The 23,817-nt window shown below is 40.1% G+C and overlaps 1 protein-coding gene across 1 annotated transcript in view; it reads left to right on the plus strand.

Moving 5' to 3' along the window:
* Positions 1-23,817, plus strand: part of LOC144270318 (glypican-5-like) — a 599,436-nt gene that overhangs the window by 37,858 nt on the left and 537,761 nt on the right. Inside the window, exon 2 of the mRNA XM_077826708.1 lies at positions 5,525-5,686. Within this exon, the coding sequence (XP_077682834.1) occupies positions 5,525-5,686 (162 nt within the window). The remainder of the gene's footprint in view (positions 1-5,524; positions 5,687-23,817) is intronic.

A 23,817-nucleotide genomic window follows, 5' to 3' on the forward strand; every position in this document is an offset into this window, starting at 1 on the left:
GGTTCAAATCCTCTGGCCTTTTGCATGGGCCTGTAATGTGCATAACATACAGAAATGTCATGTTTCAGTTTTACAGGATGGGCACGGAGCTGGCATGAAGGGTTTTAGTTCCCAAACTCCATACATTGTGAATCTGAGCCCTTCCAGGGCTCTCAGAGCAGGGGTTCAGAACACCTCTGTGCAAAGGGGCTATGGGAGCTAAGGGGAAGAGTCCAGCATCCTGAGTAACAATAGCTTGGGGCTAAGGATGTTAGGTACAATTTTCAAAAGAGCCTAAGTCCTATTTTCAAAAGTGACTTAGTCACATAAGAGCCTAAGTCCTATTGACTTTCAATGAGTCTTCAAGCTTTTCTATACAAACACTTAGTGTGCAGCAAGTAGGGATGTAAATCTACCCCACACTAGCTTGCTGCACAGTGGCAGGGTCCACATGGATGCTTACTGCGTGGCAGCTAGAGCGGGATAGATTTATACCCCAGCTTGCCACAAGCTAAGTGTTTGTATGGACAAGTCCTCGTGCTCCTAAGTAGTGCTGTGCAGCAAACACTTCTCTTGTCCCCCAAGAATTGTTGAGATTTTATATAAAAAAAAAAAAAATTCTCATCCCAAATGAGTACAAAAAGTCAAAATCTTAAACTTTTTTGCAAATCAATAATTCCCAAAACATTTAAGTTCTTGTCAATTGAAATGTTTAATTTCAATAATTTCCAAGCTTTTTGTTTCAATTTCATTTTTTAATTTTATTTTACCTTTTTAGTATAGTCTAGACAATCTCAAAACAGTCATTTCAGAGAGAAAAAACAAAACTTTTCATTTTGAAAATGCAGTAATGATTCTTTCAACAGTTTCAAAATCTTTATTTCACTTTTTTATTTTCAATTTGAGGGAGTCCTCAAAACCAGTTCTTTCCTGGAAGTGGTGTTTTGGTTTCAATGAACCAGCATTTTCTGATGGAAAAACACTGGAAAATTCCCAGCCAGGTCTACTCCTATGTCACTTAGATACTTTGGAAAATGTTACCCACCCCTCATTCCTCCACCCTGCTTGCATTTACCTGTGTGCACTGCTGATTTTCTTGGCGTCAGTGTGAAGAATTGGCCCATAGTGCTAAGTTAGTCATGTTGTCCATGAAATATATGTAATCCATGTGCGTGGGGGTGGAAAACAGTTGTATTTTCTAAAATGATGGTAGTCACGTAATGGACTTTGCATTTAAATGAGCAACAAACAAACGTATTCCTGCAGACATGCTTCTGTATAGTGTGCACTTTTTATGTTTTCCATATTCATATTCATGCACTAATTAGTCTGTAAAAGCCAAACAAGCAGAAATACTAACAAGTATTGCTCTCGTTGGGCCTGATTCTCCAAATGGATCCAAATGCACAGCATCCCACTTGAAATCTGTGCATATGGTTCCCTTTGGAGAATTGGAGTCCTATTCTTTCGTTATTTGTCAGAGATCAAATGTTAGTTACACAGGGTGGGATTTCGAAAAGTGTGTAAATGAATTAGAAGCAAAAGTCTTATTGCCTTTTGGCTGACAATGGGTATGTCCACATCGCAAAGAGAAAACTGTGGTGCCAAGTCTCAGACCCTGGGTCAACTGACTTGCGTTGGTGAGGCTCGGACTACAGGGCTAAGTGTAAATGTTCTAACTCAGGCTGGAGCCTCGGCTCTGAAGCCCAGCAAGGAGTAAGGTCTCAGAGCCTGGGCTCCAGCCTGAGTGGGAATTTTTACACTGCTACTTTTAGCCCTGCAGCCCAAGCCAGAGTGAATTGACCTCGGCTCTGAGACTTGGCGCCCAAGTTTTTCCTGGCAGGATTGACATACCCTTGGGCACTTTTGAAAATCCCTATTAACTGTAGTTAGTGACACAAATCTTCTTTTTTAATCTTTCTTTTTATTCACTTGCTGTACTTTTAAAGTTAAACCATATTTATATTTCTCAAACAAAGTATGTATTGAAAGGTTTCAGAGTAGCAGCCGTGTTAGTCTGTATTTGCAAAAAGAAAAGGAGTACTTGTGGCACCTTAGAGACTAACCAATTTATTTGAGCATAAGCTTTTGTGAGCTCACGAAAGCTTATGCTCAAATAAATTGGTTAGTCTCTAAGGTGCCACAAGTACTCCTTTTCTTTTTATGTATTGAAAAGAATGCAGATGTTAAAGATATCTGTCTTAAGGGTAAAAGGAAAAGGAGTACTTGTGGCACCTTAGAGACTAACCAATTTATTTGAGCATGAGCTTTCTTGAGCTACAGTTCACTTCATCAGATGCATACCGTGGAAACTGCAGCAGACATTATATACACACAGAGATCATGAAACAATACCTCCTCCCACCCCACTGTCCTGCTGGTAATAGCTTATCTAAAGTGATCATCAAGTTGGGCCATTTCCAGCACAAATCCAGGTTTTCTCACCCTCCACCCCCCCCACAAACTCACTCTCCTGCTGGTAATAGCCCATCCAAAGTGACGAGAGAACCTGGATTTGTGCAGGAAATGGCCCACCTTGATTACCATGCACATTGTAGGGAGAGTGGTCACTTTGGATGGGCTATTACCAGCAGGAGAGTGAGTTTGTGTGTGTGGGGGGGGGGTGGAGGGTGAGAAAACCTGGATTTGTGCTGGAAATGGCCCAACTTGATGATCACTTTAGATAAGCTATTACCAGCAGGACAGTGGGATGGGAGGAGGTATTGTTTCATGATCTCTGTGTGTATATAATGTCTGCTGCAGTTTCCACGGTATGCATCCGATGAAGTGAGCTGTAGCTCACGAAAGCTCATGCTCAAATAAATTGGTTAGTCTCTAAGGTGCCACAAGTACTCCTTTTCTTTTTGCGAATACAGACTAACACGGCTGTTACTCTGAAACCTGTCTTAAGGGTGTATCCTGCTGCCCACCACCATAGTAGCTAAGTGCCTTCTGTCACAATTTCAGGCCAACTGCACCTGTATTCCCTCTCATGGTCCCTCAAGGGCACCCACAGTAGTTTCTGGCTTCCAGCTATCACCTGTCTTGGGCAGAAGCCTGCATCTTGCTCCCTTCAGAGCAGGATTTTAAGGCCACACAGCTCCCTGAATTTACACCGTGATGGCCCCAGCAAACCTGGCAACCTAAATGCTCATCTGCATTTTGCTTTCTCCCCAGAGGCTGTGACCACTGTATTGCCCACAGTTATAAGTTAACACAAGCACAGTTTTTCTTAGGTGAAAGCATATTTAAAACCTACATACATGCTAATAAACTTACGAGAGGTCATCCTAACTCCAGTCTCAGGCTCTGAGAGGTATCTGGTTTTGAAAACTTACAACTGGGTTTTGCTCCTGGCTACAAGTTCGTGACTGCCTCAAAGTCAGAACCAGAACCCAGGCTGGGCAATTTGGCTGTCTCCTTATACTGCCTGAGCCTTTTATCTCCAGCATAAATCCACAGACAATGACCCAGTCCTCCTCATGTAGCTGGAAAATGCTGGGTTTTTGCATAACTAGATGTGAGGACTTTGCATTCATCTGTCCCTAGGTATACCCTAGGAAATCCACTTCCCATATATTTTCCCCAAAGTCTATTCTTGTCTGGAACATTTTCAATATAGTCCTTTGAACTCCCAGCGCTCACTTCACATCTCTCCCCTAGAGAGGTTACATGCGATCCTGGCCCACAATATTACATAAACTTTACATTTTATACAACAGAGCCCAAAGGTACTTAATCTTAATTCAACAAAGTCTCCCAAGGATATGCAGGAAATTGCCATATCTATCACACCTTCCAAGTACAATCAATCGCAATAGCCAAGTCCCTGATGGAGTCTCTGGCACTTCTCCCTTTTGAGGTCAAAACTCTGGTTGGGATACAGTGGTGTTGGGTTTTTTTTAAGTATTTGTATTAATTTCATTTTTTTTTTGTTAGGGGTTAAGACTAGGAAAGAGGAGTCACTGTTGTGAGTGTCTTTTTTTTTTTTTTAATGGTGGAAAGGTTTTTTTGAAAAGGGAAGATTTTGCAACATTTCCTAACGTTGGTCACACTCAGGATTTGCCTGATCTCCAGAAGTTTTATTTTTACATTTTTTTTTTTGTTAATTCCTAAAACCACTCATTTTAGGCAGTTTTTCTTCTAGGGACTTTCTTAACCTTTTGAATTTACTTAAAAATTGCACACTTGAGAGAGGGAATGTGTCTCTCTTTTTAAAATGTTTTGTGTCTGCACCAGTATTTTCTCTTTGTGTTCAGTTACTCCTCTTTTCTCTGTCCCTTCTTGCTTTTCCTCTGGAAAATATATATTTTATGAATCACCAAGGTATTTTTATCTATATTCTATCACCATTCCTTTTATTGACCTTAATGGCGTCTGCTATCGCTATGAATACAATACATAACCTGTGAATATCCATCATGCCTGTATATAGTGCAAATTCCATAATCAGGAATACTGAACTTGCATAAAGTACACGTAAAAGGATTAAAACAAATTCAGACAGATCTCATCCAGAAGAACCTGTATTTTTATGCAAAATTTAATGAGTCACTTTCTCTGTGGTTGCAAAGCAAAATATGACTTCAGTTCTGTTCCATTGTAAGGCAGGGCCGAATTTGGCCCTCAATATTTAAAGTTACATTTGATTTAAATAAAACTCAACCAAATTATTATTTTATTAGTAAGGAGGCTTCTCAATATAAGGCTGGGAGTAAAAACGGGTCGTTTTATTTGTATTACAGTAGCACCTATGGGCCACATAACTTCTACTTCAGCCTAGCATAATTTGACACACACATTTTACACTTCTGGGCTGACACTTTGTGTTCTGTGGTTTCCAGCGGATATGCTGCTCCTTTAAATGTAGTGGGTTTAAGGTATCACTGTGCTATGATTTAGCTCTTAATATTTTAGTTCAGGTGATTTTTGTGCCTATTGTGTGTGGTGTTCTGGCTTCTTGTGATTTTTAGTGCTTCGTCATGACACTCAGCATCGACCAGCGATGGAAAAACTGATAAGCTTATACACATTGTAAGGAGAGTGGTCACTTCAGATAAGCTATTACCAGCAGGAGAGTGGGGTGGGAGGAGGTATTTTTTCATGCTTTATGTGTATAAAAAGATCTTCTACACTTTCCACAGTATGCATCCGATGAAGTGAGCCGTAGCTCACGAAAGCTGATGCTCAAATAAATTGGTTAGTCTCTAAGGTGCCACAAGTACTCCTTTTTGCGAATACAGACTAACACGGCTGTTACTCTGAAACCTGACAAGCTTTTAACAGTGATATGACATAGAATGGGAGCACATGACACTGTGAAGTTATTCAGATCTGGCTGACACTGACATATAGAAAATTAGAGCCCTTAAGGTGCTAACTCAGTTTCAATGTTTCATTTCTTATGAGTTTTGTCTGATGTAGGACATCCACCTAGGTTGTTAATTTGACTATAAGAAAAAGCACTTTCTTTTACTTGTATGGTATATATCTAGAAAGTAGTTTTAATTCTTCTATTTCTGGTTTTGTTTTTGTTTTCCAAAAGAATCGGATTTGCAGATCTGCCAGCACAGAGCACCAACCTGTTGCACTAAAAAGATGGAAGAAAACTACCAGACAGCTGTTCGGAGAGAGAGGACTCAAAACATCCAGGCCTTGAACTTTGAACTGAAATATATGATAGTTGGTCATATCACAGCTTTTCAAGGTAGGAAACACATGGAACTTCATGACCCCCACGAAATAAGCATGCTAATGTTGTAGAAGTTATATAATTTGTACTATATAATTGCAGGCAAGGTTCTCTCACTTGTGTTTTTATCATTTCTGCTAGACGTTGAGTCATGGTTTGTGCCTCAGCTTTCTGTGGCCTTGATTCAGGAAGACATCCCTCTTCAGGAGAGCACTTGGACATGTGTTACTTTATGCACATGTTTAAATTCTCTACTAACTAGACATGGATTTAAGCAAATGCCTAAATGTTTAACTGAACTTGGGCCTACCTTCTAGGCTTGAAAAAGACTCAGACTTGGATTTTCAAAGGCACAAATGGTAGATGGACACTAAGACCTGAAAAAGAGCTCTCTAGCTCAAAGGCTTGTGTCTGTCAAGACATAGGTCCAGTAAAAGATATTGCCTCACCCACTTTGTCACTGTAATATCCTGGGACCTACACGGCTACAACAACCCTGCAAACATTTGTATCTACATTCTTCCATTCAATGTCAAGGAACAGAAAGTAGAATAAAATGTTTTTCTTCCTGATCCCTTATATAGTTCACAGAGAGAACTATCATCTGACTAGTGCCTTAAAACATTTCACAAACTATTGAGTCACTTGAAGCCTGACTCCTTTTTGAAGAGTTGTGGCACCCAGTTAAATGTGAGTGCATGAAGGAATTGACATTTGAAAGATTATGTTCTGAGAGGAGTGACTCTTCTCTTAATAACAAGTAGAATTGTCTTTCATCTGGAGATTGCTATATTCGGGCTGGTGTCTTCTCGTCACAGTATTACTCAGGAAAATCAAATGCTTGTATAGGACTTTATATTGCAAAGTGCTGAACGCTCTGTCGGCAGTCCAGAAAGAACTTACGCACACACTTAACTTTAAACGTGTGAGTGGTCCTATTGATGTCTGTGGGACTACTTGTGCTTACAAAGCACTTCAATACAGACTTCTTTTTTGTATCTGGGCCCGAGTGCTCAGCACCTTGCAGCATTAAGCCTTAAAATATGCTAACCTGGACCAGGATTCATTTGATTAATAGAATTCGCATCATCCTGTATACTCAGTGTTATCAGCAGATTTGTAGATCTCTTGTCTAGATGCTGCCTTTGGGGGGGAAAAAGATGACTTAAAATAAATAGAAATTAGTAGATGGTTTAAAGCAATGTGTTTCAACCTGTGGTCCATGAACTCTGGGGTCAACAGACTATCTAAGATTTCCTAAGGGATCCACACTCCATGCAAAATTTTTTAGGAGTCCTTAAATGAAAAAAGGTTGAAAACTACTGGCTTAAAGTATGACCATAACAAATGCTGAAAGCTTAAGAAGACAATCAAATTACAAACTAAAAGTTTTGCTTTTACTTTTGGATGTTACAAGCTGGAGGGAGGTGAGAGCAGGAGGGGGACAGCATGAGAGACATGGCATTTGCTTTATTTCACAGTTAGTCTTGGAAAATACTTCAATATTCCACATGGCTTTAAAATCCAGTAGCAAGGCCCTTTCGAGCAGCACTGTGGTAAAGCTGGGAAATACATTGGCATTGTTGAATGCTGGTGAGTGATTGATTCAAGTGATCTTTCAGTATCGTTATAGAATAAAGATACGGTCAGAATAGATTAACCTCTCAACCCCTTAGGTCAAGCCAGCAGTTTTATTCCTTGATGCTGATGAAGCCTTTGGAGGAAAGTCTTTGGACATTTCAAGTAGCTTAAATTTCCAGTCGTTTCTTAGAAATGGGCAAATAGGTTGTTTATTGTAAGTTATGGACTGTCTTCTGTCTAGGTTAGGTGAGAACTTTTGATAATGTAACTTTGCTTTGTTGCACTGAGAGCTTCATGTGTTCTTTAGGCTTTCCTTTGCACAAAACCAAAGTTCCTTTCTTCATGTGACATTCTGTTGCTAAGAGTGGTATGATACAGGACACTTACCAAGAGTGAGATCTTAGTATTGAATTAGTTCAGTCCTTTTTGTCCATTTTGTTTTGCTGCTGTTTTACATTATTATAAAAAGTCATGGCTGCAAATACGTGAATCAACTTAGTCTCAACAAACCTTGTTTTAAAGGGCCTCAGGTCTTCCTTAGCCTTGGTGCTGTAGAAGCAATACAGCATCATTCAAAAGTGAGTTGCCACTTCTCCAGTTGCTTATTTTTGAGGGTGTCTGCTGTCTTTCAAATTTTCTTTGCCTCCTTGAATGTTTTACAAGATCTTCCCCTTTTAGAGGGCAGCTCGCTAGTAGACCTTGTTGCCTACTCTTGGGAAACATATGCTCAGATGCTTTTATAGACTCCAACAATTCAAAACCATTGTATTACACGCACTTTGTGAGTGTGTGATCCTTAAAACTATAATACAGCTTTTAGGATGGGATTTTCAAAAGGGCTCAGTGTTGGCCGAACTCTTGTCCTGTTGGAGTCCGTGGGAGTTGGACTTTAATGCGAGGCTAGTTCGGCCCGTGCTGAGCACGCATGAGAGTTGGACCCAAAAGCGATGCACTGGGTTAAAATGATACATGAATTTTTAAAAACCCTCCCATTTGGGCAATGTTGTTTCTCATTTTCCTGTGTGGAGGCCAAATCCCATTTACTTAGATGGGGCCATAATTGGGTTCTGAGAGTATTCGTGGGAAGGCTTGGATATTTGATTAGAGAGGAGATTTTGATGCAAGCAGGGCAATATGAAGAGGTTCAACTGAATACTCTCCCTGATATGCATGTGAACCCCAAAAGGTTGTATCTATTTTGGACTGAGGAGACTTCATTTTATTTTTATTAAAAACACACACACACACACACACACACACACACACACACAGGTATTTGAATTATTCTGCAGTCAAAGCTGAACTAAACTATTTTTAACAGCTGCCAAAGTCACGCAACATGATTAGTGTGTAAAACTCAATTAAATGTATTACATCTGTGGACAGACTTGTTATTTTTGGATTAGTGCCCAGTTCAGACACATGGTCAACTTTAGCACTACTACTGCTGAATCCCTTTTTTTTTCCTTTAAATTTTGCAATATGAGCAAAGCTGTGCTAGTGCAAACACTTAATAAATCAAACTTTCACATTCTGCAAACGTCTGAGCTTGTGTTTCTGCCTCTCGTGTTGTTGCTGTAATACCTGAGTGGAATAGGAAGAGGGACCACTTGGCCTTGGCTACAGGTCTGGCAGGCACCTTTCCTGGTAATGTTGGGGATGGATGGATGCTGGTAGGCTGATGTCAACTAGCCAATTGGATCATGAGAGACACCACCAGCAACTGGATTCTACGGTGATGAAAGAGACAGACACTCTGTCATCTGAATCAGGCCCTGAGTATCTGAGATGATGCCAAATCAAAAAGTCGTTCTGTATATGGCATATTGTAAAGGTTTCATGGGAAAATTCTTGGATTTACTATTATTTAACATGTTATATCATGGAAAAGTCTAAAAGCCATAACCACTGTGCAGACATATTGTTAATGATGGTCCCAGCCACAATCCCTGGCTTATAGTCTAAAAGAGAAGATGTAGAAGGTGGATGGGACAAGCAGGTGGGCCAGGGTGGAGAAAACAGTGTAACAAATAACTAGAATATAGAATGTTTCCAGGTCTTAGTCAGCCGGGTATAGTGATCACAGTATGTCAACTTCCTAGCCACTATCAGGTTGTACTTTACCATATGCTGTATGGGAAAGTTCAAACCGTCCCATCCCTCAACCCCACTGTCCAGCAGATCCTCTGTCCCCAGCCTGGGATGACCAACTAATCCTTTTTTTACTTTTAAATTGAACAGAATCTAAAATGCAACCTTAACACTAACAAAGCCTTTCATTCTTTAATTCATTTTGAGAACAGAATATTCTTCCTTGAGCTAAGCATCCCTTTCTTAAAACTTTCTGTTTGCAAATAAACAGCTGACTTGCTGTAGGTTAGAGTGCAACAGGTTAATTTTGCTTGTGGTGATACTACACATAATTTGACACCTTCCCGGCCAGCCACTCCCTGCACTCCTGGTGGGGAGAGTTTCAAACAAGAGGACTTGGATTCATTGTTAATGGATTAAAAGCCATGCGAGTGTGGAGACTGAAAGTTGCTGTCAGAAGAGGTATCATAGTCTGACAATAAAGCTTTGTTGTGTGCAGACAGCAGAGAGAAACCTGCCCTCCATCCTCACTGCCTTTTCAATGGAGCACTAACAGGTGCTCTGTATGAGACCACAGAAGGTTGGCTCTGCTCCTGTCATCTTATGGTGAGGCTAATTTGTGGTAATGAGAATCCAACTGCTAGTAATTTATTCATTTGGCTGATGATCTCTGGGGAGAGGCGGGACAATGTACTTTGAAACCTATGCCAATTTTCAGCCCCCAAATTAGCAGGTGTTAGAGCTGCCAGAAAATGCTTTGTAGAAGTTTGACTGTTTCTGACAAATTTGGTTTCTCACTGGTGTATTTCTCTCATATTTTATTTACTTTTCACAACAGACTACAGGAAATAGATGTTCATGGGTGCTGAATAAAACACTGTTGTGTGAACAACAGGATATTGGCCATAAAGCAACGTTTTAATTCTGTGGGTCATAGAATCAAAGCAGCCCTACTACGTAACATTTGGGTTCCCCCCTCCAGATTTTGCGTGTTCCCATTAGGGCTCAGTTGTCCTATCAGACACAGCTGTAAGGAAGGAGCCGTTTGAGTCAACGGGTGTAGTTCTTCCCATGGTGCCCTGACATATGGGGATTTCACAGCTGGTGCCATTCCCTGGCCCTTCCCCCCCTTCACCCTTGAGGTGTCTGGAGGGGCTGTGAGGATGCTTGCCCTGAACAAGGTAGAGAAATGCAAGATGGAGCGATTCCCTGTTACTGTTGTATTGTTAATAATAAGAGTGCCTAGATTCCCCACTGAGACTATATGCATATTTCCCCCCCCCCCCCAATTGTGTGATCTAAACAGGCAATAAGTGGGAGGGAAAATGGAGGCACAGACAGGTGGAGTGACAGGCGGAGCCAGGCTCAGACCTAAGGACTCCTCACTCCCAGGCTAGCGATCTGCCCACTAGACCACTCTGCCTCCCACTTTATGACCCCACTACAAAAGCCAGGTCCAGTCTGGCTTTTTCTCAGTGCAGACAGTAAAATGACTGACAGTGCAGTAATCAATGGGCGCTGGATCTTCATGTCACTGGCGTCCCTGCCTGCATGACAGCTGGCGTTCTAAGAAAGAAGTAATGTAACTAGCCAGCACCGCCAGCCTCCTGGCTGGCCTATGAAATGAGCATTCTGCATATGAGTTTGCTGAGTCACAGGGCTGCTGACACATATCTTACTGAACTTGGAAATATTCGCTTGAAATGTGGGCGACTGGTTAGCAAAGCTGACATGCAATGAAATTTACAAAACAAAAAAAACTTGGCTGCAGAAATACATTCTGGTTTGTAGTTAATTACTATATGAAATGTAGGCACAGTGTGGTGAATAGATGGCATCCAAAATCAATGAGCTATTTAAAAAAAAAAAATCCTGCCTGTGGATTATTTACTGCTGGATAACAGAGAAGTAGGAGTCTTGTTTTTAAATAGGTTTTTTGTAATCTCATAATACTTGGTCTTTTATCCGGACAAAATGTTACACACCCCTTTCCACATGCATGACCCTGCTAAGTAGAGTCCTGTACTCTACTGACCTACTGAGCTGAAAGTTAGCCAAGGTGTATAATTTTGTTTTGGCTTGTTGAACAAAGGACTCCCTACAGAGAGAGACCCGGGAGAGGCTCCACTGGAGTATTTCTCTTCCCCTCCTGTACATGGTTCAATCCCATTTGAATGGGCCAAATGATCTCTGTTTGTAGCTGTGAAAGTTCTGATTTCAAAAAAATATATTTGTCTAAAAGGAAGATTGGAATATCCCTTTTAGCCGTAGCATCTTATGCATGATGAGCATACATAGTCTTTTGTCTCCTGTTGGTTTTGTGTTGTGTTCACGTTTACCAGTTGGGATGGCACTATATCTTCACAGGTATAAGATATATTTACTTACATCAAGCTCCATCATATTACCACTGCTGTCCGTTTTATTATTAATAATAACAACACCTAGCTCTTTATAGCACTTTTAATTCATAGCTCTCCCTTGACAAATATTAGTATCATTTCCCCATTTTACAGATGGGGAGATAGGGAAACTGAGAGATGAAGTAACTTTCCCAAGGTCACATGGAAGGTCAGTAGCAGAGCCAAGAATAGATTCTAGGTCTTCTGAGTCCCAGTCTTGTCCATCATGAGAGGCAGTGTAGAACAATGGATTAGACACTGGCTTGGGATTCTGAATGAAGGATCATCTTTTTGAAGTTATTCATCTTCAGCATTATGACGGGGTACCCTTCCTTTCTTCATTTCCTCCATTGGCTCCCTCTCACTCTGTGCATCAGGAAACAGACCGAGAATACATAAGCATTATGAACTTCCCATTACTGCTTCACTAACACTTTCAAGTTAGTCTACATATGGAGAGTAAAAGTTCAGACTTCTTTCTGATCAGTGTCTTTTTCTCAGCAACATATTGAATTATACTTTGCAGTGTCTAATATTCCCTGAAGTTCTAACCTTTTTATATTCTGAACATGTAAAATTAAAAAACCTTTGAGCTGTGCCAGGGAGCATGAATAAATATTAGCATCACATTGTGAACGAACGATTATTGAGCTTGCCCTGCAGTGTGCATCTTGTGTATACTAGACCTCCAAACTCTTCAAATGGAATGAGGTGTTTGTTTGGCTGTGGAATGCAATAGGGTTATTTTCTTGGAGCCAATGCAATACAGTACATTGTCAGAAGTTGTATGTGACTCTCTTTCTGAGTTTTTAAATTCAAACTGACAGATTTTCATATGAAAAACAATTGTAACTTCTGATGCCATAGAAGAAAAAGTGTGGCTTGTCTACTCTGTGTTGCCTATTTTACAAAGGATGTTGTGTCAGTGTGGTAATTTACTACACACAAATTAATACAAGGAAAGTGTTTCAAACATTGCATCCTGCACTACTGAATGTAGTGCTATAAATCTTCAAGTAATGGGGCGGGGGGGAAGGGGGATATCGACAAAACTATTGTCCAGTACAGAGCAATAACATGTATTTAGAAGGCTTATATGTAGTCCAAACTGAGAGAATTTAATATTTTGTATGGCTTGGACGGTATTTTTTATTTATTTTTTTAAAAAAAGAATAAATTAATACTACAAGTTAACACTCAGCCAGTCAGTTTATGTGTTGATAGTCCAGATCCAGAGAGCAGTGGTATTTCCAGAGCTCTTCTACAGTGGCTGGTAGAACTTTTATGTTTGGATAAAACAAATGAGCCTGGCTTTCCAACAAGGCATGCTTCTCCTGCAGTTTGGTCACTCATTTTCTACATGATTCAGCACAAGACTCCCTACGTATTTTAGCATGCAGTAAGGCTATCCTAACTAGGGTGACCAGATAGCAAGTGTGAAAAATTGGGACGAGGGTGCGGGGTAATAGGAACAAATATAGGAAAAAGTCTCAAATATCAGGATTGGCCTTTATAAAACCGGGACATCTGGTCACCCTAATCCTAACTGTGGCTAGAAGATCACTTGTATTGCTGAGGTCCTGATCTTCTTTTGTGAATATGAAATTGAAACTAATTTTGGGAAATCCATGAGCACATATGTAAAGTGGAGGGAGGGCAGAGATCCTCAGCTGATGTAAATTATCATAGCTCCACTGACTTTACTTATACCAGTTCTGAATTAGGCCCAACAAGCAGGACAAATGCCTGTATTAGTCATACCTGCTTCTTTTTGCTTTTCTAATTTATTTTCCCCAGGCTTCTAGCAGCTGGAAATCAGGTTCTCTTTTTAATTTTTCATTTACTACTTTCTAATTTTATGACTTTTTTAAACCTTTTTTTCCCCTGAAGTTGTTGCCAGTCTGAAGAAGTTTTCTAGAATCTATCTAACAAATTCTACTTAATTTAAAAAACCCAGAAAACATCACCAAGTCTTCTCTTTTCTAATATGAACAATGACAGCTTTCCTAATAGTTCATGTCCGAGTGGGATCGAATGTATCACATTATCATCACCATACTGTCTCTTACTATGAAAAAGTTCCTCTTGAGTCAACTGTAAACATAAAATGGCACTGCAGGCAACTAGCGGCTTACATCCCAAAATGTATAGGATGATTAATTTGTAGAAATAGAACATTATAAAACTGCATGAAAAGTGATATTTTGAGTTAAACCAAGGAACATTCATAAAGTCAATTTTTTCATGTGATGCCTCAAAATAGTCTTTCACAGTAATATGTGCTTGGAAAGAAAGTATTTTGATCAATTGAATAACTGTCAGGAGACCTGTGTTCTGTGTCTGACTCTATACCCCTGAGTTGCTGTGTGACCTTAGGCAAGAGCCTTTACCTTTCTTCTTCCATTTCCCCATCTGGACAATGGGGATAAAGACACCCCAATGCTTTGAGCTCTGTGGAGGAAAAACACGACACGACAGTTAAATATTATCAAGATGTCTCTTGGAGCTTAAAGATCTAGATAGAGCAGGTGAGTAAGGATGTGCAATAAGGAAATCATGATGATATCTTGTGGATGTGTAACCATCAGCTCAAGCTCACCGTGGCTAAGAAAGAGTTCTTAAGTTTTCCCTCTACACCCTCCCCCAGCTCCTTTTTTGATCACTATGGACAATACCACCATCTTGGCCTGATGCTCAGCCCAGTAACCTGAGAGACTTCTTTGACTCTGAGCCCTCTCTAGGTCCTCACGTCCAGATTATGTCCAAATATTTCTGTTCTTTAATCATCGCATGCCTAAGATGCGACCTTTCCTGTCCATTCACACAGCTAAAACTCTCATCCAAGCTCTCACCTTGCGTCTTGATTTCTGCAACATCCTTTTCTCTGCCATAACAGATGCAGTCTTGCCCATCTCATATCCCTTCAGAACGGTGCTGCAAAGATCATTTCACTAGCCTGTTGTTTTCACCATGTCACCCATCTCTCAGAATCTTTGCACTGGCTCCCACTTCTTTATCAAACATAAGCTGCTTGTCTTCATTTTCAAGCCCTTCATGGTCTATCCCCAGCCTACCTATCCTTTCTCATTCGCTATTGAAATGTTGACTCCTGATTCAGTTTGGCCATGATGATGCCACCCTCCATTGCCCACTGGTTAAATTTTCAAACAAGCACTTTTATGTTTTCTCCTATGCTGCCTCTCACATTTGGGAGGCGTGCCCCATAAACATCTGGAAAGCTACCTCACTGTCGTCCTTCAGATCCCTCTTATAACTCTCATCTGCCTTGATGCCTACAAAACACTTGATACTGGTTTTGGTGCAAGTGTAGGGTGACCAGATGTCCCGATTTTAAAGGGATGGTCAAGATATTAGGGGCTTTGCCTTATAAAGGCGCCTATTACACCCCACCCCCGTTCCGATTTTTTACACTTGCTATCTGATCACGCTATATGGGTGTGCTGACACCAGTGCTGGTCATGCTGACCAATCTCATTGTTTCCTTGTACTCCCCTTTTGTATCTGCCCATTGTCTTGTATTACACTTGGATTGTAAGCTTTTTAGTGCAGGGACCATCTTTTTGTTCAGTGTTTGTACAGCACCTAGCAGAATGGGGTCCTGGCCCATGACTATCCTAGTTGTTATGGTAATACTAATGCTAGTAATAATAATTGTTGTTAGCCTTGGTATTTGTCTTCTGAGTTTTGTGGGGTTTTCTGGATGTACTAGGAAAGAGCTTTTTTTTTTCCCCTTTGGCATTTTGTTATATTGACTGTGTGATTAAGATTATATATATATATAAAATTGAAAAATCAAGAGGGGTAAAGGGAGGAAAAGGTATCCTAAAAATTCAGCTGATTTTCAGATAAGCATTCAAAATAGAGGCCTTAGATGAAAAATTGAACAAAAACCTAATGGGAACACTTAATCCTAGCTCTCGATTATAAATCACTGTCTTGCAAACCAGGTCCACTGACATAAATCATGTCCAAAGAAGTCATTACATGATCACTAAAACTGGTAACTGACTGCATTGCAAACATAATTTGTTTCCTTTTAAATGCAGAGAAGACCCTTGTATCAGGTCTTATAATTAATTACATTGAAATAGGCTTATCTCAGCCAATCAGAGTACAGGGATGCTGTAGCAGTACTAGTGGATAATAGTACAGTGAGTCCTCTGTTACACAGTTTCATGAATCCTGTGTGCAAGTCTGCTTTGTGTCATCACTATGTGGTTATTTTTCAACTGTATGGTTTGCAGATCCCTGTACTCTGGGTGACTGACAACCATTGTAAGCCAAGCAGAATCCAGGGACTTACATAATAATTGCACTGCTATTTCTATGAAAATATTTCTCCTCTGATTACTAGAAATGTACTGATTGGACTCCTATACTGAAAGCTTTTGATTTTTAGAACATCTATGCGTATTGGTAGGCTTCTTTTAAATATTCTAAATATAAGTATTTAGAAAGTACTCATTTAGGATCAGGAAACTTAATAGAGGATTTGGTGACCTTGATTTTTAAAATTACATGTCAAAAGGTAAAACCTAATTACATTACATTACAAACTAATTTTGGTTTAAAGCCAAAACAAATAAGAAAAAATCAATTTAACCCATGTAGTCATTTGATTGTTGTTGGGCTTCCTTAGTCTGTCTGCCTGACTCCATATGTTGGTTCTCATCTGATACCTAGATTGTAAGCAATTTGGTACAGGGACTCTCTTCATTATCTACTTATCCAGTGCCTAACAAAATGGGGATGGCAGTGGGACGTTTGCATGCTACTGCAGTACAACTAATATGTGATGTAATGTGTCATTTATTTGTTCATTTTAAATGTTCGGGTTTCCGTATTTCAGCCACCTATCATCACAATTACCATCTTGATTCATATTTCTGTGGGAAAACAGGAAAGAGTTAAGACTTGAAATCTGCTGAGTGCTAAATTTGCAGAACAATTTAATGGGGATCTATTGATCAGTGTGTGTGCCAATATTTTTAATGTAACTGGCTTTAAATGACTGCAGTGCATTTCTTCAACACCATGAAAGTGCCTTGGCTGGCCATTGCCTCCTCCCCAGTGTATGAATGTAGAATGGAGGATTAAGTCGATAGATAATTGATGGATAAGTCCCAAAAGAAGGGAAGTACAAAGATAAATGAGCAAACTGTCTATTCATAAAAAGAAAATGTAGAAAAACCTACAAAGAGCAGAGCAAGCAAATAAGATTGAGGGCTTGTCTACGTGGGGAAATTGACTGGAATAGCTATTGCGAAGTAGGATAATCTGGAACAGTTCCCTGAATGGACATTCTATTCTGAAATAATTAATGCACTTTCAAAGCAGGTCAATTATTCTGGAATAAAATTTCTTCTAGAATAGTGTTTCTACATGGGAAGATAGTCTGGTCACTTTCCTCTTGTAGACCAGCCCTAAAACCTGTGGACTTCACTGGGATACTAGCAAGTGCTTGCTGAATTGGGGCCTTGGCAAACAAAGAACTTGTTCCTGAATGCTTTTATGAGTACATTAATAATAATAATAATAGGCCTAGTTTGCAATCGGCCTAATCGAAGTTTGTGTTCTGGTTGAAGACCTTAGACCTGGCAGGATTTTAGTAGACTCCAATTTTGATAATTGAAAAAATCTCTTCCATGCCAAAGGTAGATAATTCATCCCAATAATGGAAACTGTGGGAAAAAATTTAAAAACAGGGCTTTAGGCAGCTGCCAAAGACAACCTGCAATATATGACTAATATTTTAATGATGATTCAGGATTAAATCCCCTTCCCTACCTCCTAAAGAATGATTAATTGGTAACTTGGTTTTGTTGTTTTATTAGTCTGTTATGAAATTGAAAACTGATTAAGCAAGCCCTTATGCTCCTTTTAGATGCAAAATTTAACATGTCCTTTGAGGAAGAATATATGTTATCGTTATGTATTATTACTGTTGGGCAATTCAATAAAAGTAGCCGTTGGAGGTAATCAACTAAAGATGAAAGGGTTGGTTTGCAGACAATTGTCACTTTACTCTCATTGTCACATTTTTATGCTTTTAAAAGAAAGTGCGTAAGTGAGACTGACAAGGTTAAGAGAGCAGATATCTGAAAGGGAATGTGTTCTGCAGAAAACAATAGTGGCAAATCTTAGCCCTATGGCCCGGTAATAACAATGTTCCGTTTCAGCTTGCAGCATTATATCACCTGCCCACTGCAGAGTGTAGATGAATGACTTGTAAAAGAATAAAAACAACTTTTCAGGATAAAATGGCATTAGGAAGTATTTTTTCATCATACTGAATGTGTTCCAGGAGGGAAATGCCCAGTGGTGATTTCGATACTTCTAAATCCTTTTAGAGGAAGAGTTTATTATTTTGTCATTCCTGCTCTTAAAAACAGATAAGCAACAAATGAATCCTTTCAAGGATGTTTTTGTACTTTTAAAATATTTTGTATAGGTTTTACTGATTGGAAATATTGAGAGCATGTTCTCGGAGGATAGATTTTTTTTTTTTATTTGTTTGAAAAAACTGTTTTTAAATTACAAATTGTTAACAGAAAATGGTTATTTATTTATTATGTTACCCCTTGTTATGGGACCCACATCACGGTAGGCACTGTATACAAATGGAATAAAAAGACAGTCCCTGCCCCTAGATACTTTACCGTCTAAGTGTCACACAGGAGACATCGGGTACAGACAGATGGGAGACTACAAGGAAATAATGAGGCAATACTGGTCAGCATGCTAGGTAGTGGTCTCGGCACTTAAAATTAATTTTTTTCCCTAAATTTAAAACAAGGTAATATTTACCTCCCCAGATCCAAGTTCAGGGTTCTGGGCTTGGGTTGCAACACTTAACATCATTTCCACAAAAGGCTTGTGCCCTTCCGGTCTCACTGTTTGACCTGTTTGTTCCCAGGTTGGGGGTAGGATTGAAGAGATGAACATGCTTGGGAATGTTTTGCTTTAGAAAGGGACCAAGGCGGATCTGGGAACATTCACACTTGTGGACATTGATCCCTAGATTGATGCATTTAAAAAGTTGTATGAAATAAAGGAAATGGCAAAGGTTGTTCTGAAAGGAAGGAAGGCAAAGCTGATTCTTCATTTACTTGATTTGTAATTGTATACCTTACATCCAAAGCTTGTACAACATGTTGGGATATATGTGCTTTATTATTATTATTACTTACTGTTTATTATGTCTCCTTATTCCTTCTACTTTTCTTTTCTTCTGTGCTTGTCCTCGAGATGCTCCTCTTGGAGGTGATGGAGAGAGCATATCTGCCTAGAGGCGACCCCCACCCCCCAGTCCTGTGGAGGGTCAGCCCATTTTAGTGGTCATTGTGACACCAAAATAACCTAACTCCTCTGGGTCTTACACTACTCTTGCTGCAGTGTAAATTGGGAGGAGCACTACTGATACCAGCTGAGTCAAACAGGAGTGAATGAGAGAGACTCAGTCCCTTTAAAATTTCCTGCCTTTGCTAACGTTGGCATCATTTAATGAAGATATAAATATAAAATATTTTGAAGGTGTATTGTGGCACATCATGGACACCTGGGGCTAGCTGGTCAAACACAGGTTTGCCCAGGCCTGTTGCCAAATGAGCATGTTAATGTATATAAACACAGTTGTCAGCAAAAAGTTACTCTAGATCACACTCCAAACCATTTTGCTCATTTTTCCCCAGGTACAAAAATGTCCATAAATGTATTCATGTGCAAGTTTGCACTAGTGTGAAACTAACATGGGCTTCTATTTCTGTGCCTATCTCTTCCATGTTTTTAGCCTTGCATATGGAGTGCAAATTCTTGGAAATGTAACTATTTGAATGCAAGCCTTTTCTTTATTTCTGTTTGTTTCCTTTAGGAATTTGGATTTATTCAGTGTAATATTACATCCACAATTACCGCCATCCTTACATAAAGCTTAAGACGTGCACTGAAAAATCAGATGTTTGACTATAACTACAAAACAAGTTGCTAAGTAATCTGAAATACTTTGTAATTTATATTTAACTATTTTTGGATAAGGGAATATCATACTCTACACCAGCAGATGCAGAATGTGGCTATCCATGTATTAAATGGAGCATACAACTGCTTCAAACTCTACACTGGGTTCATGCTCTTTGTCAGTGTACATCAGGGTGCCGGTGATTATCTATAAAGTTCTATTGGCTGTCTCTGAGATTGTCTCCTCCCCTATACTCCATCATGCCAGATATGATTGGCTGGAATACTTTTGCTGTCTGTCTCCAGGATGGAGCATACCTGATATGTTTGAAGGAGTGGGTTGATTCTGTAGCCCTATTGATTGGGCTTTGAAATTTTGTGTCTATTTTATAAACCTATAGATATTCTGATAGGCATATTGCAAATTAATATATAAATAAATATGGGACAGCTTTAATCTCTTTATCATCCTCTCTCTTAAATATCTCTTAAATTGTGTTGCAAGGAAGTTACATGGTGGTGCAGTTTAAGAGGGTTTGGGGTCTGGATGAGTTAGGAACACGCACTGCTACTTCACTGCAAACTGCATTCCTTAACAGAGCTCTCTTGAGGCAATGCCCCCACAGAAGCTTTGCTGAGTGGAGAAGGCAGAGGTGCACTAATGCATCCTTTTCTCTCACCCACAACCTTCTCCTCTTGCACCCTGAGATGATGCTGAGTTCCCAGTCATCAGGTCTCTGGTGGAGGTGTTAGAGGGGTGGAGCAGTGGATGCCGGAGAAGAGCAATTCTGTAGAGAAAGGACATGGTAAGAAAGAGGGACTTTTGGGGCAGAAGGTTAATGGGGGAGTAGGAGTTCTTGCTGAGGCCAGAGGAAGGATGACAGGAGCAGACAGCGAGCTCAGATGCAGTTCGGGGGTGCTGTCGGAGAAGCAAGAGAGAGGGGCACTAGCAAAACAGTGCTGCTTCTTCCTCACTTCTTCACCCAGTGTTCCCTTCTATGACTCAACAGGAGGAGAGCACTCTGTGGTTTGCTGCAGAGGAAGTCCACAGGGAGTGGCAAGGCTGTTGAGACCAGGGTTTGGAGGTGAAGAATTTGGGGGTATTCCCCACCCCACTTCCTGTGACCCTCTCCTATCTGCAGGAGAGGAAGGCCCCTAGCAAGTCGTAAGGGACTCATCAGCCCCCACACTTGTGAGGCTAGTAACTGAGGTTCGCATTTGAAAGGAAAAGGGCTAGAGCGACTGACTGACTAATGAATGAAAGCTTATGTCTCTAGCAGTCACTTGACATGCCATGCTAAATTCAGAATCCAAAGATGTCTGCAGAAGCTCATTTTATAGTTTAATTTAAGTCATTCTCTGGCTGAAATGGGGAAAATAATGCAAATCGATTACAGTGATCAGATAACATACATCAACAAGGATTTTTTACTGGAAGCAATAGGCATCAAAGAGCCATTAATTTAGTATCCTTGGTATTGCTCCTTTGCATTCAATGGCTGTTGTTTCTATTTTGTACTTAAAAACCCTTGGGCTAATTGTGTATGTCTACCAGAAACATGCTTACTGTAACTAATGGCAGGGAAGGGGAGTCATGGAATCTTTTACTTTCTCTGCCCATTCTTGTATTGGTGACTCTGAAGTCTCTGTTACTATACATAGCTTTCAGTTTACAAATAGTGGAGGTTTACTATAAAATCAACAGCCTCTACCTGCTTTGTGGATCTCAGAGGAGGGAGAGGCCAAACAAAGCAGGCTGCTTATCAGATTCTCCTTTTTTCTGTCCCTGGCACTCTGTGCCATACATGAGGAGACAGGTGTTGCACCGATATTGATGGCTTATTCAAGATTTAGGGGGCTACAGATTTTGGAGGATATGCTCCCTCTTGAGCATGTAAATCTGTATGGATATCTGCTGCTGTTTCATTCGTCATACTACCTCCTGGCAGCAAAAACCCAGCAGGATCCATACTGCCCATCGACTGTGGCTGCTCTGTAGTAGCAGCATAGGGACCTGGAGAGAGGTAATAATGAATTGTTACTCCAGTCTCCTGGCCCAGATTTGTGTGTGGAAATCATGGCAGAGAGTAGGGGATACTGTCTTTTGGGAGAAGCATCCATCCCCCTTCCTCTATTTGCTCCCACCCATCTGGACCCCCCTGGGGAAGGGGCATCAGCATGGGCAAGGGGAGAAGGTACTCTAAGGATGTGGCTCCTTACTTCCCCTACTTAAGGGGGAGAGATACACATGGAGTCTCCTTCCATGTATGGCTCTGCAAGAGGATGATCCAGGCCATTCTGATAAGATACTCTCTTCATTCATGTAACAAAAAAAGATTGATGATTTTCTGTCCAATAACTCACAGGACCATCAACAGTCGTCCTGAGTGTACAGATTATTTTCTTTGAAAGAGGACCTAAGAGTTGGACCCTCGGCTGGTGTAGCTTCACCAGCTTCCAGGGTGATATGCCAATTTATACTAGCGGGGAAACCCATTAGACTCGAAGATTCTGATTCAGCAAGTCACTTTAAAAGGCCCAGATTTTTGAAGGTATTTGGGCATTGCTGTCCTCAGTGTTGCAACGCCGAACTGATTTTAAGAGTCTGTCTCATCTGCAAGAGGAGCTAAATGCCATTCACTTTCATTGAGACTTAGGTTCCTAAATTGCTTTTGAAAATGAGATTTAGGCTCCTACTTCAGTTACGTGTTGCAATGCTGAGTGGATCAGCACCTAACAACCCCTCTAAATCTGGACCATAAGCACTTATTTAACTTTAAACATGTATTTAACAGCCATTGTCTTCATTGGGAGTAAGCTCGTGCTTATGTGCTTTGCTGCACGGTGGCCAAAGGGCCCAGGACTGCAAGCCTTTACACATGTGAGTAATCCGTATGTACAGGTATTATCCCATCCGATTGCATGCTTGAGTTAGGATTTGTAGGATTGGGCCCTTTAATGGTATCTCTAGAAAAAGAAATGTCTAGAACTCCCATCTCTCAATTGTACTTCTAAAACTCCAGGAAGCAAGGCATGTTTTGAATTTCTTTTTAGCTATTGCAACACAATGTACCTTCTTCAGACTTCTTTTTAATGGAAAAAAGAACAAATTGAATATATTTCTATATAGTAAAATTTTAACCCTGCAGCCAAAACACCAGTCCTCAAAAACAGAAGTGGATGTACATTTACATATATTAAGCACATCTGAGGAATATTGCTTTTTACCTAATCCTTTAAATGCTACAAAAAGATCTCATTCAACTACAGTCATCTATAAAACAGTACTTAGAAAAGATAATCTTGCCTAAATTTAATGACCAACAAAGGGAAGTTTTAGGGGTGCTACTAGATGAGTTTGAAATTAAAAAGACAATAAAACAACTGCAGGAAAAGAAATCCTTTAGCCCAAATTGCTTTGCTGTTGATGTCTCCCAGACTTCTGCAGATCAATTGATTATCCCTCTAAATATGTATAAGGTCTCTTATGAAAGCAAAATGCTTCCCTTGAGTAATTCATAAACTTGGAAAATAACTTCCTTTCTTCTCTTTTTCTGTTGTGTGTGAAAGCTAATCTCAGAGATAAATTCACATGTAACATTTATCTAAAATATTGACTGTCGGGTTAGATAGTATGCGGAATGACCAAGCAGGCTTTGTGGAAGAGAGATGAGCCTCAGGAAATCCTGTTTATCCAGGAAAACCAAACACTGAAACAATGATGATTTTGTTAGATACAGAGAAGGTGCTCGACAGTATGCCGTTGCTGTTTCAAGTTGTTTGCCAAATTTAGCCTAGGTACGGAATTTCATTGTGGCTCAAAATACTCCATTTGATGATGTCTGCTATTGCTATTAATGGAAATATTCCTTTTTTATTTAACATAACCAGAATAACCAGACAGGGATGTCCCTTGTTGACCCTGTTTTTATTATGGTTCTAAAACCCTTCACTGCTCCTCTTGGAGCAAATAATGAGATGAAAGGGGAAAAGACAGCTACCAAAGAACACAAAACAGCTTTATATGCAGCTGATCTTTATCTTTGATGGAGACAATTACTCCAGATTCTGATTGCATTAATAAAGGTGTTGGCA

The sequence above is a fragment of the Eretmochelys imbricata genome, chromosome 9 (genome assembly GCF_965152235.1).
Source record: "Eretmochelys imbricata isolate rEreImb1 chromosome 9, rEreImb1.hap1, whole genome shotgun sequence".
Lineage (NCBI taxonomy): Eukaryota > Metazoa > Chordata > Testudines > Cheloniidae > Eretmochelys > Eretmochelys imbricata.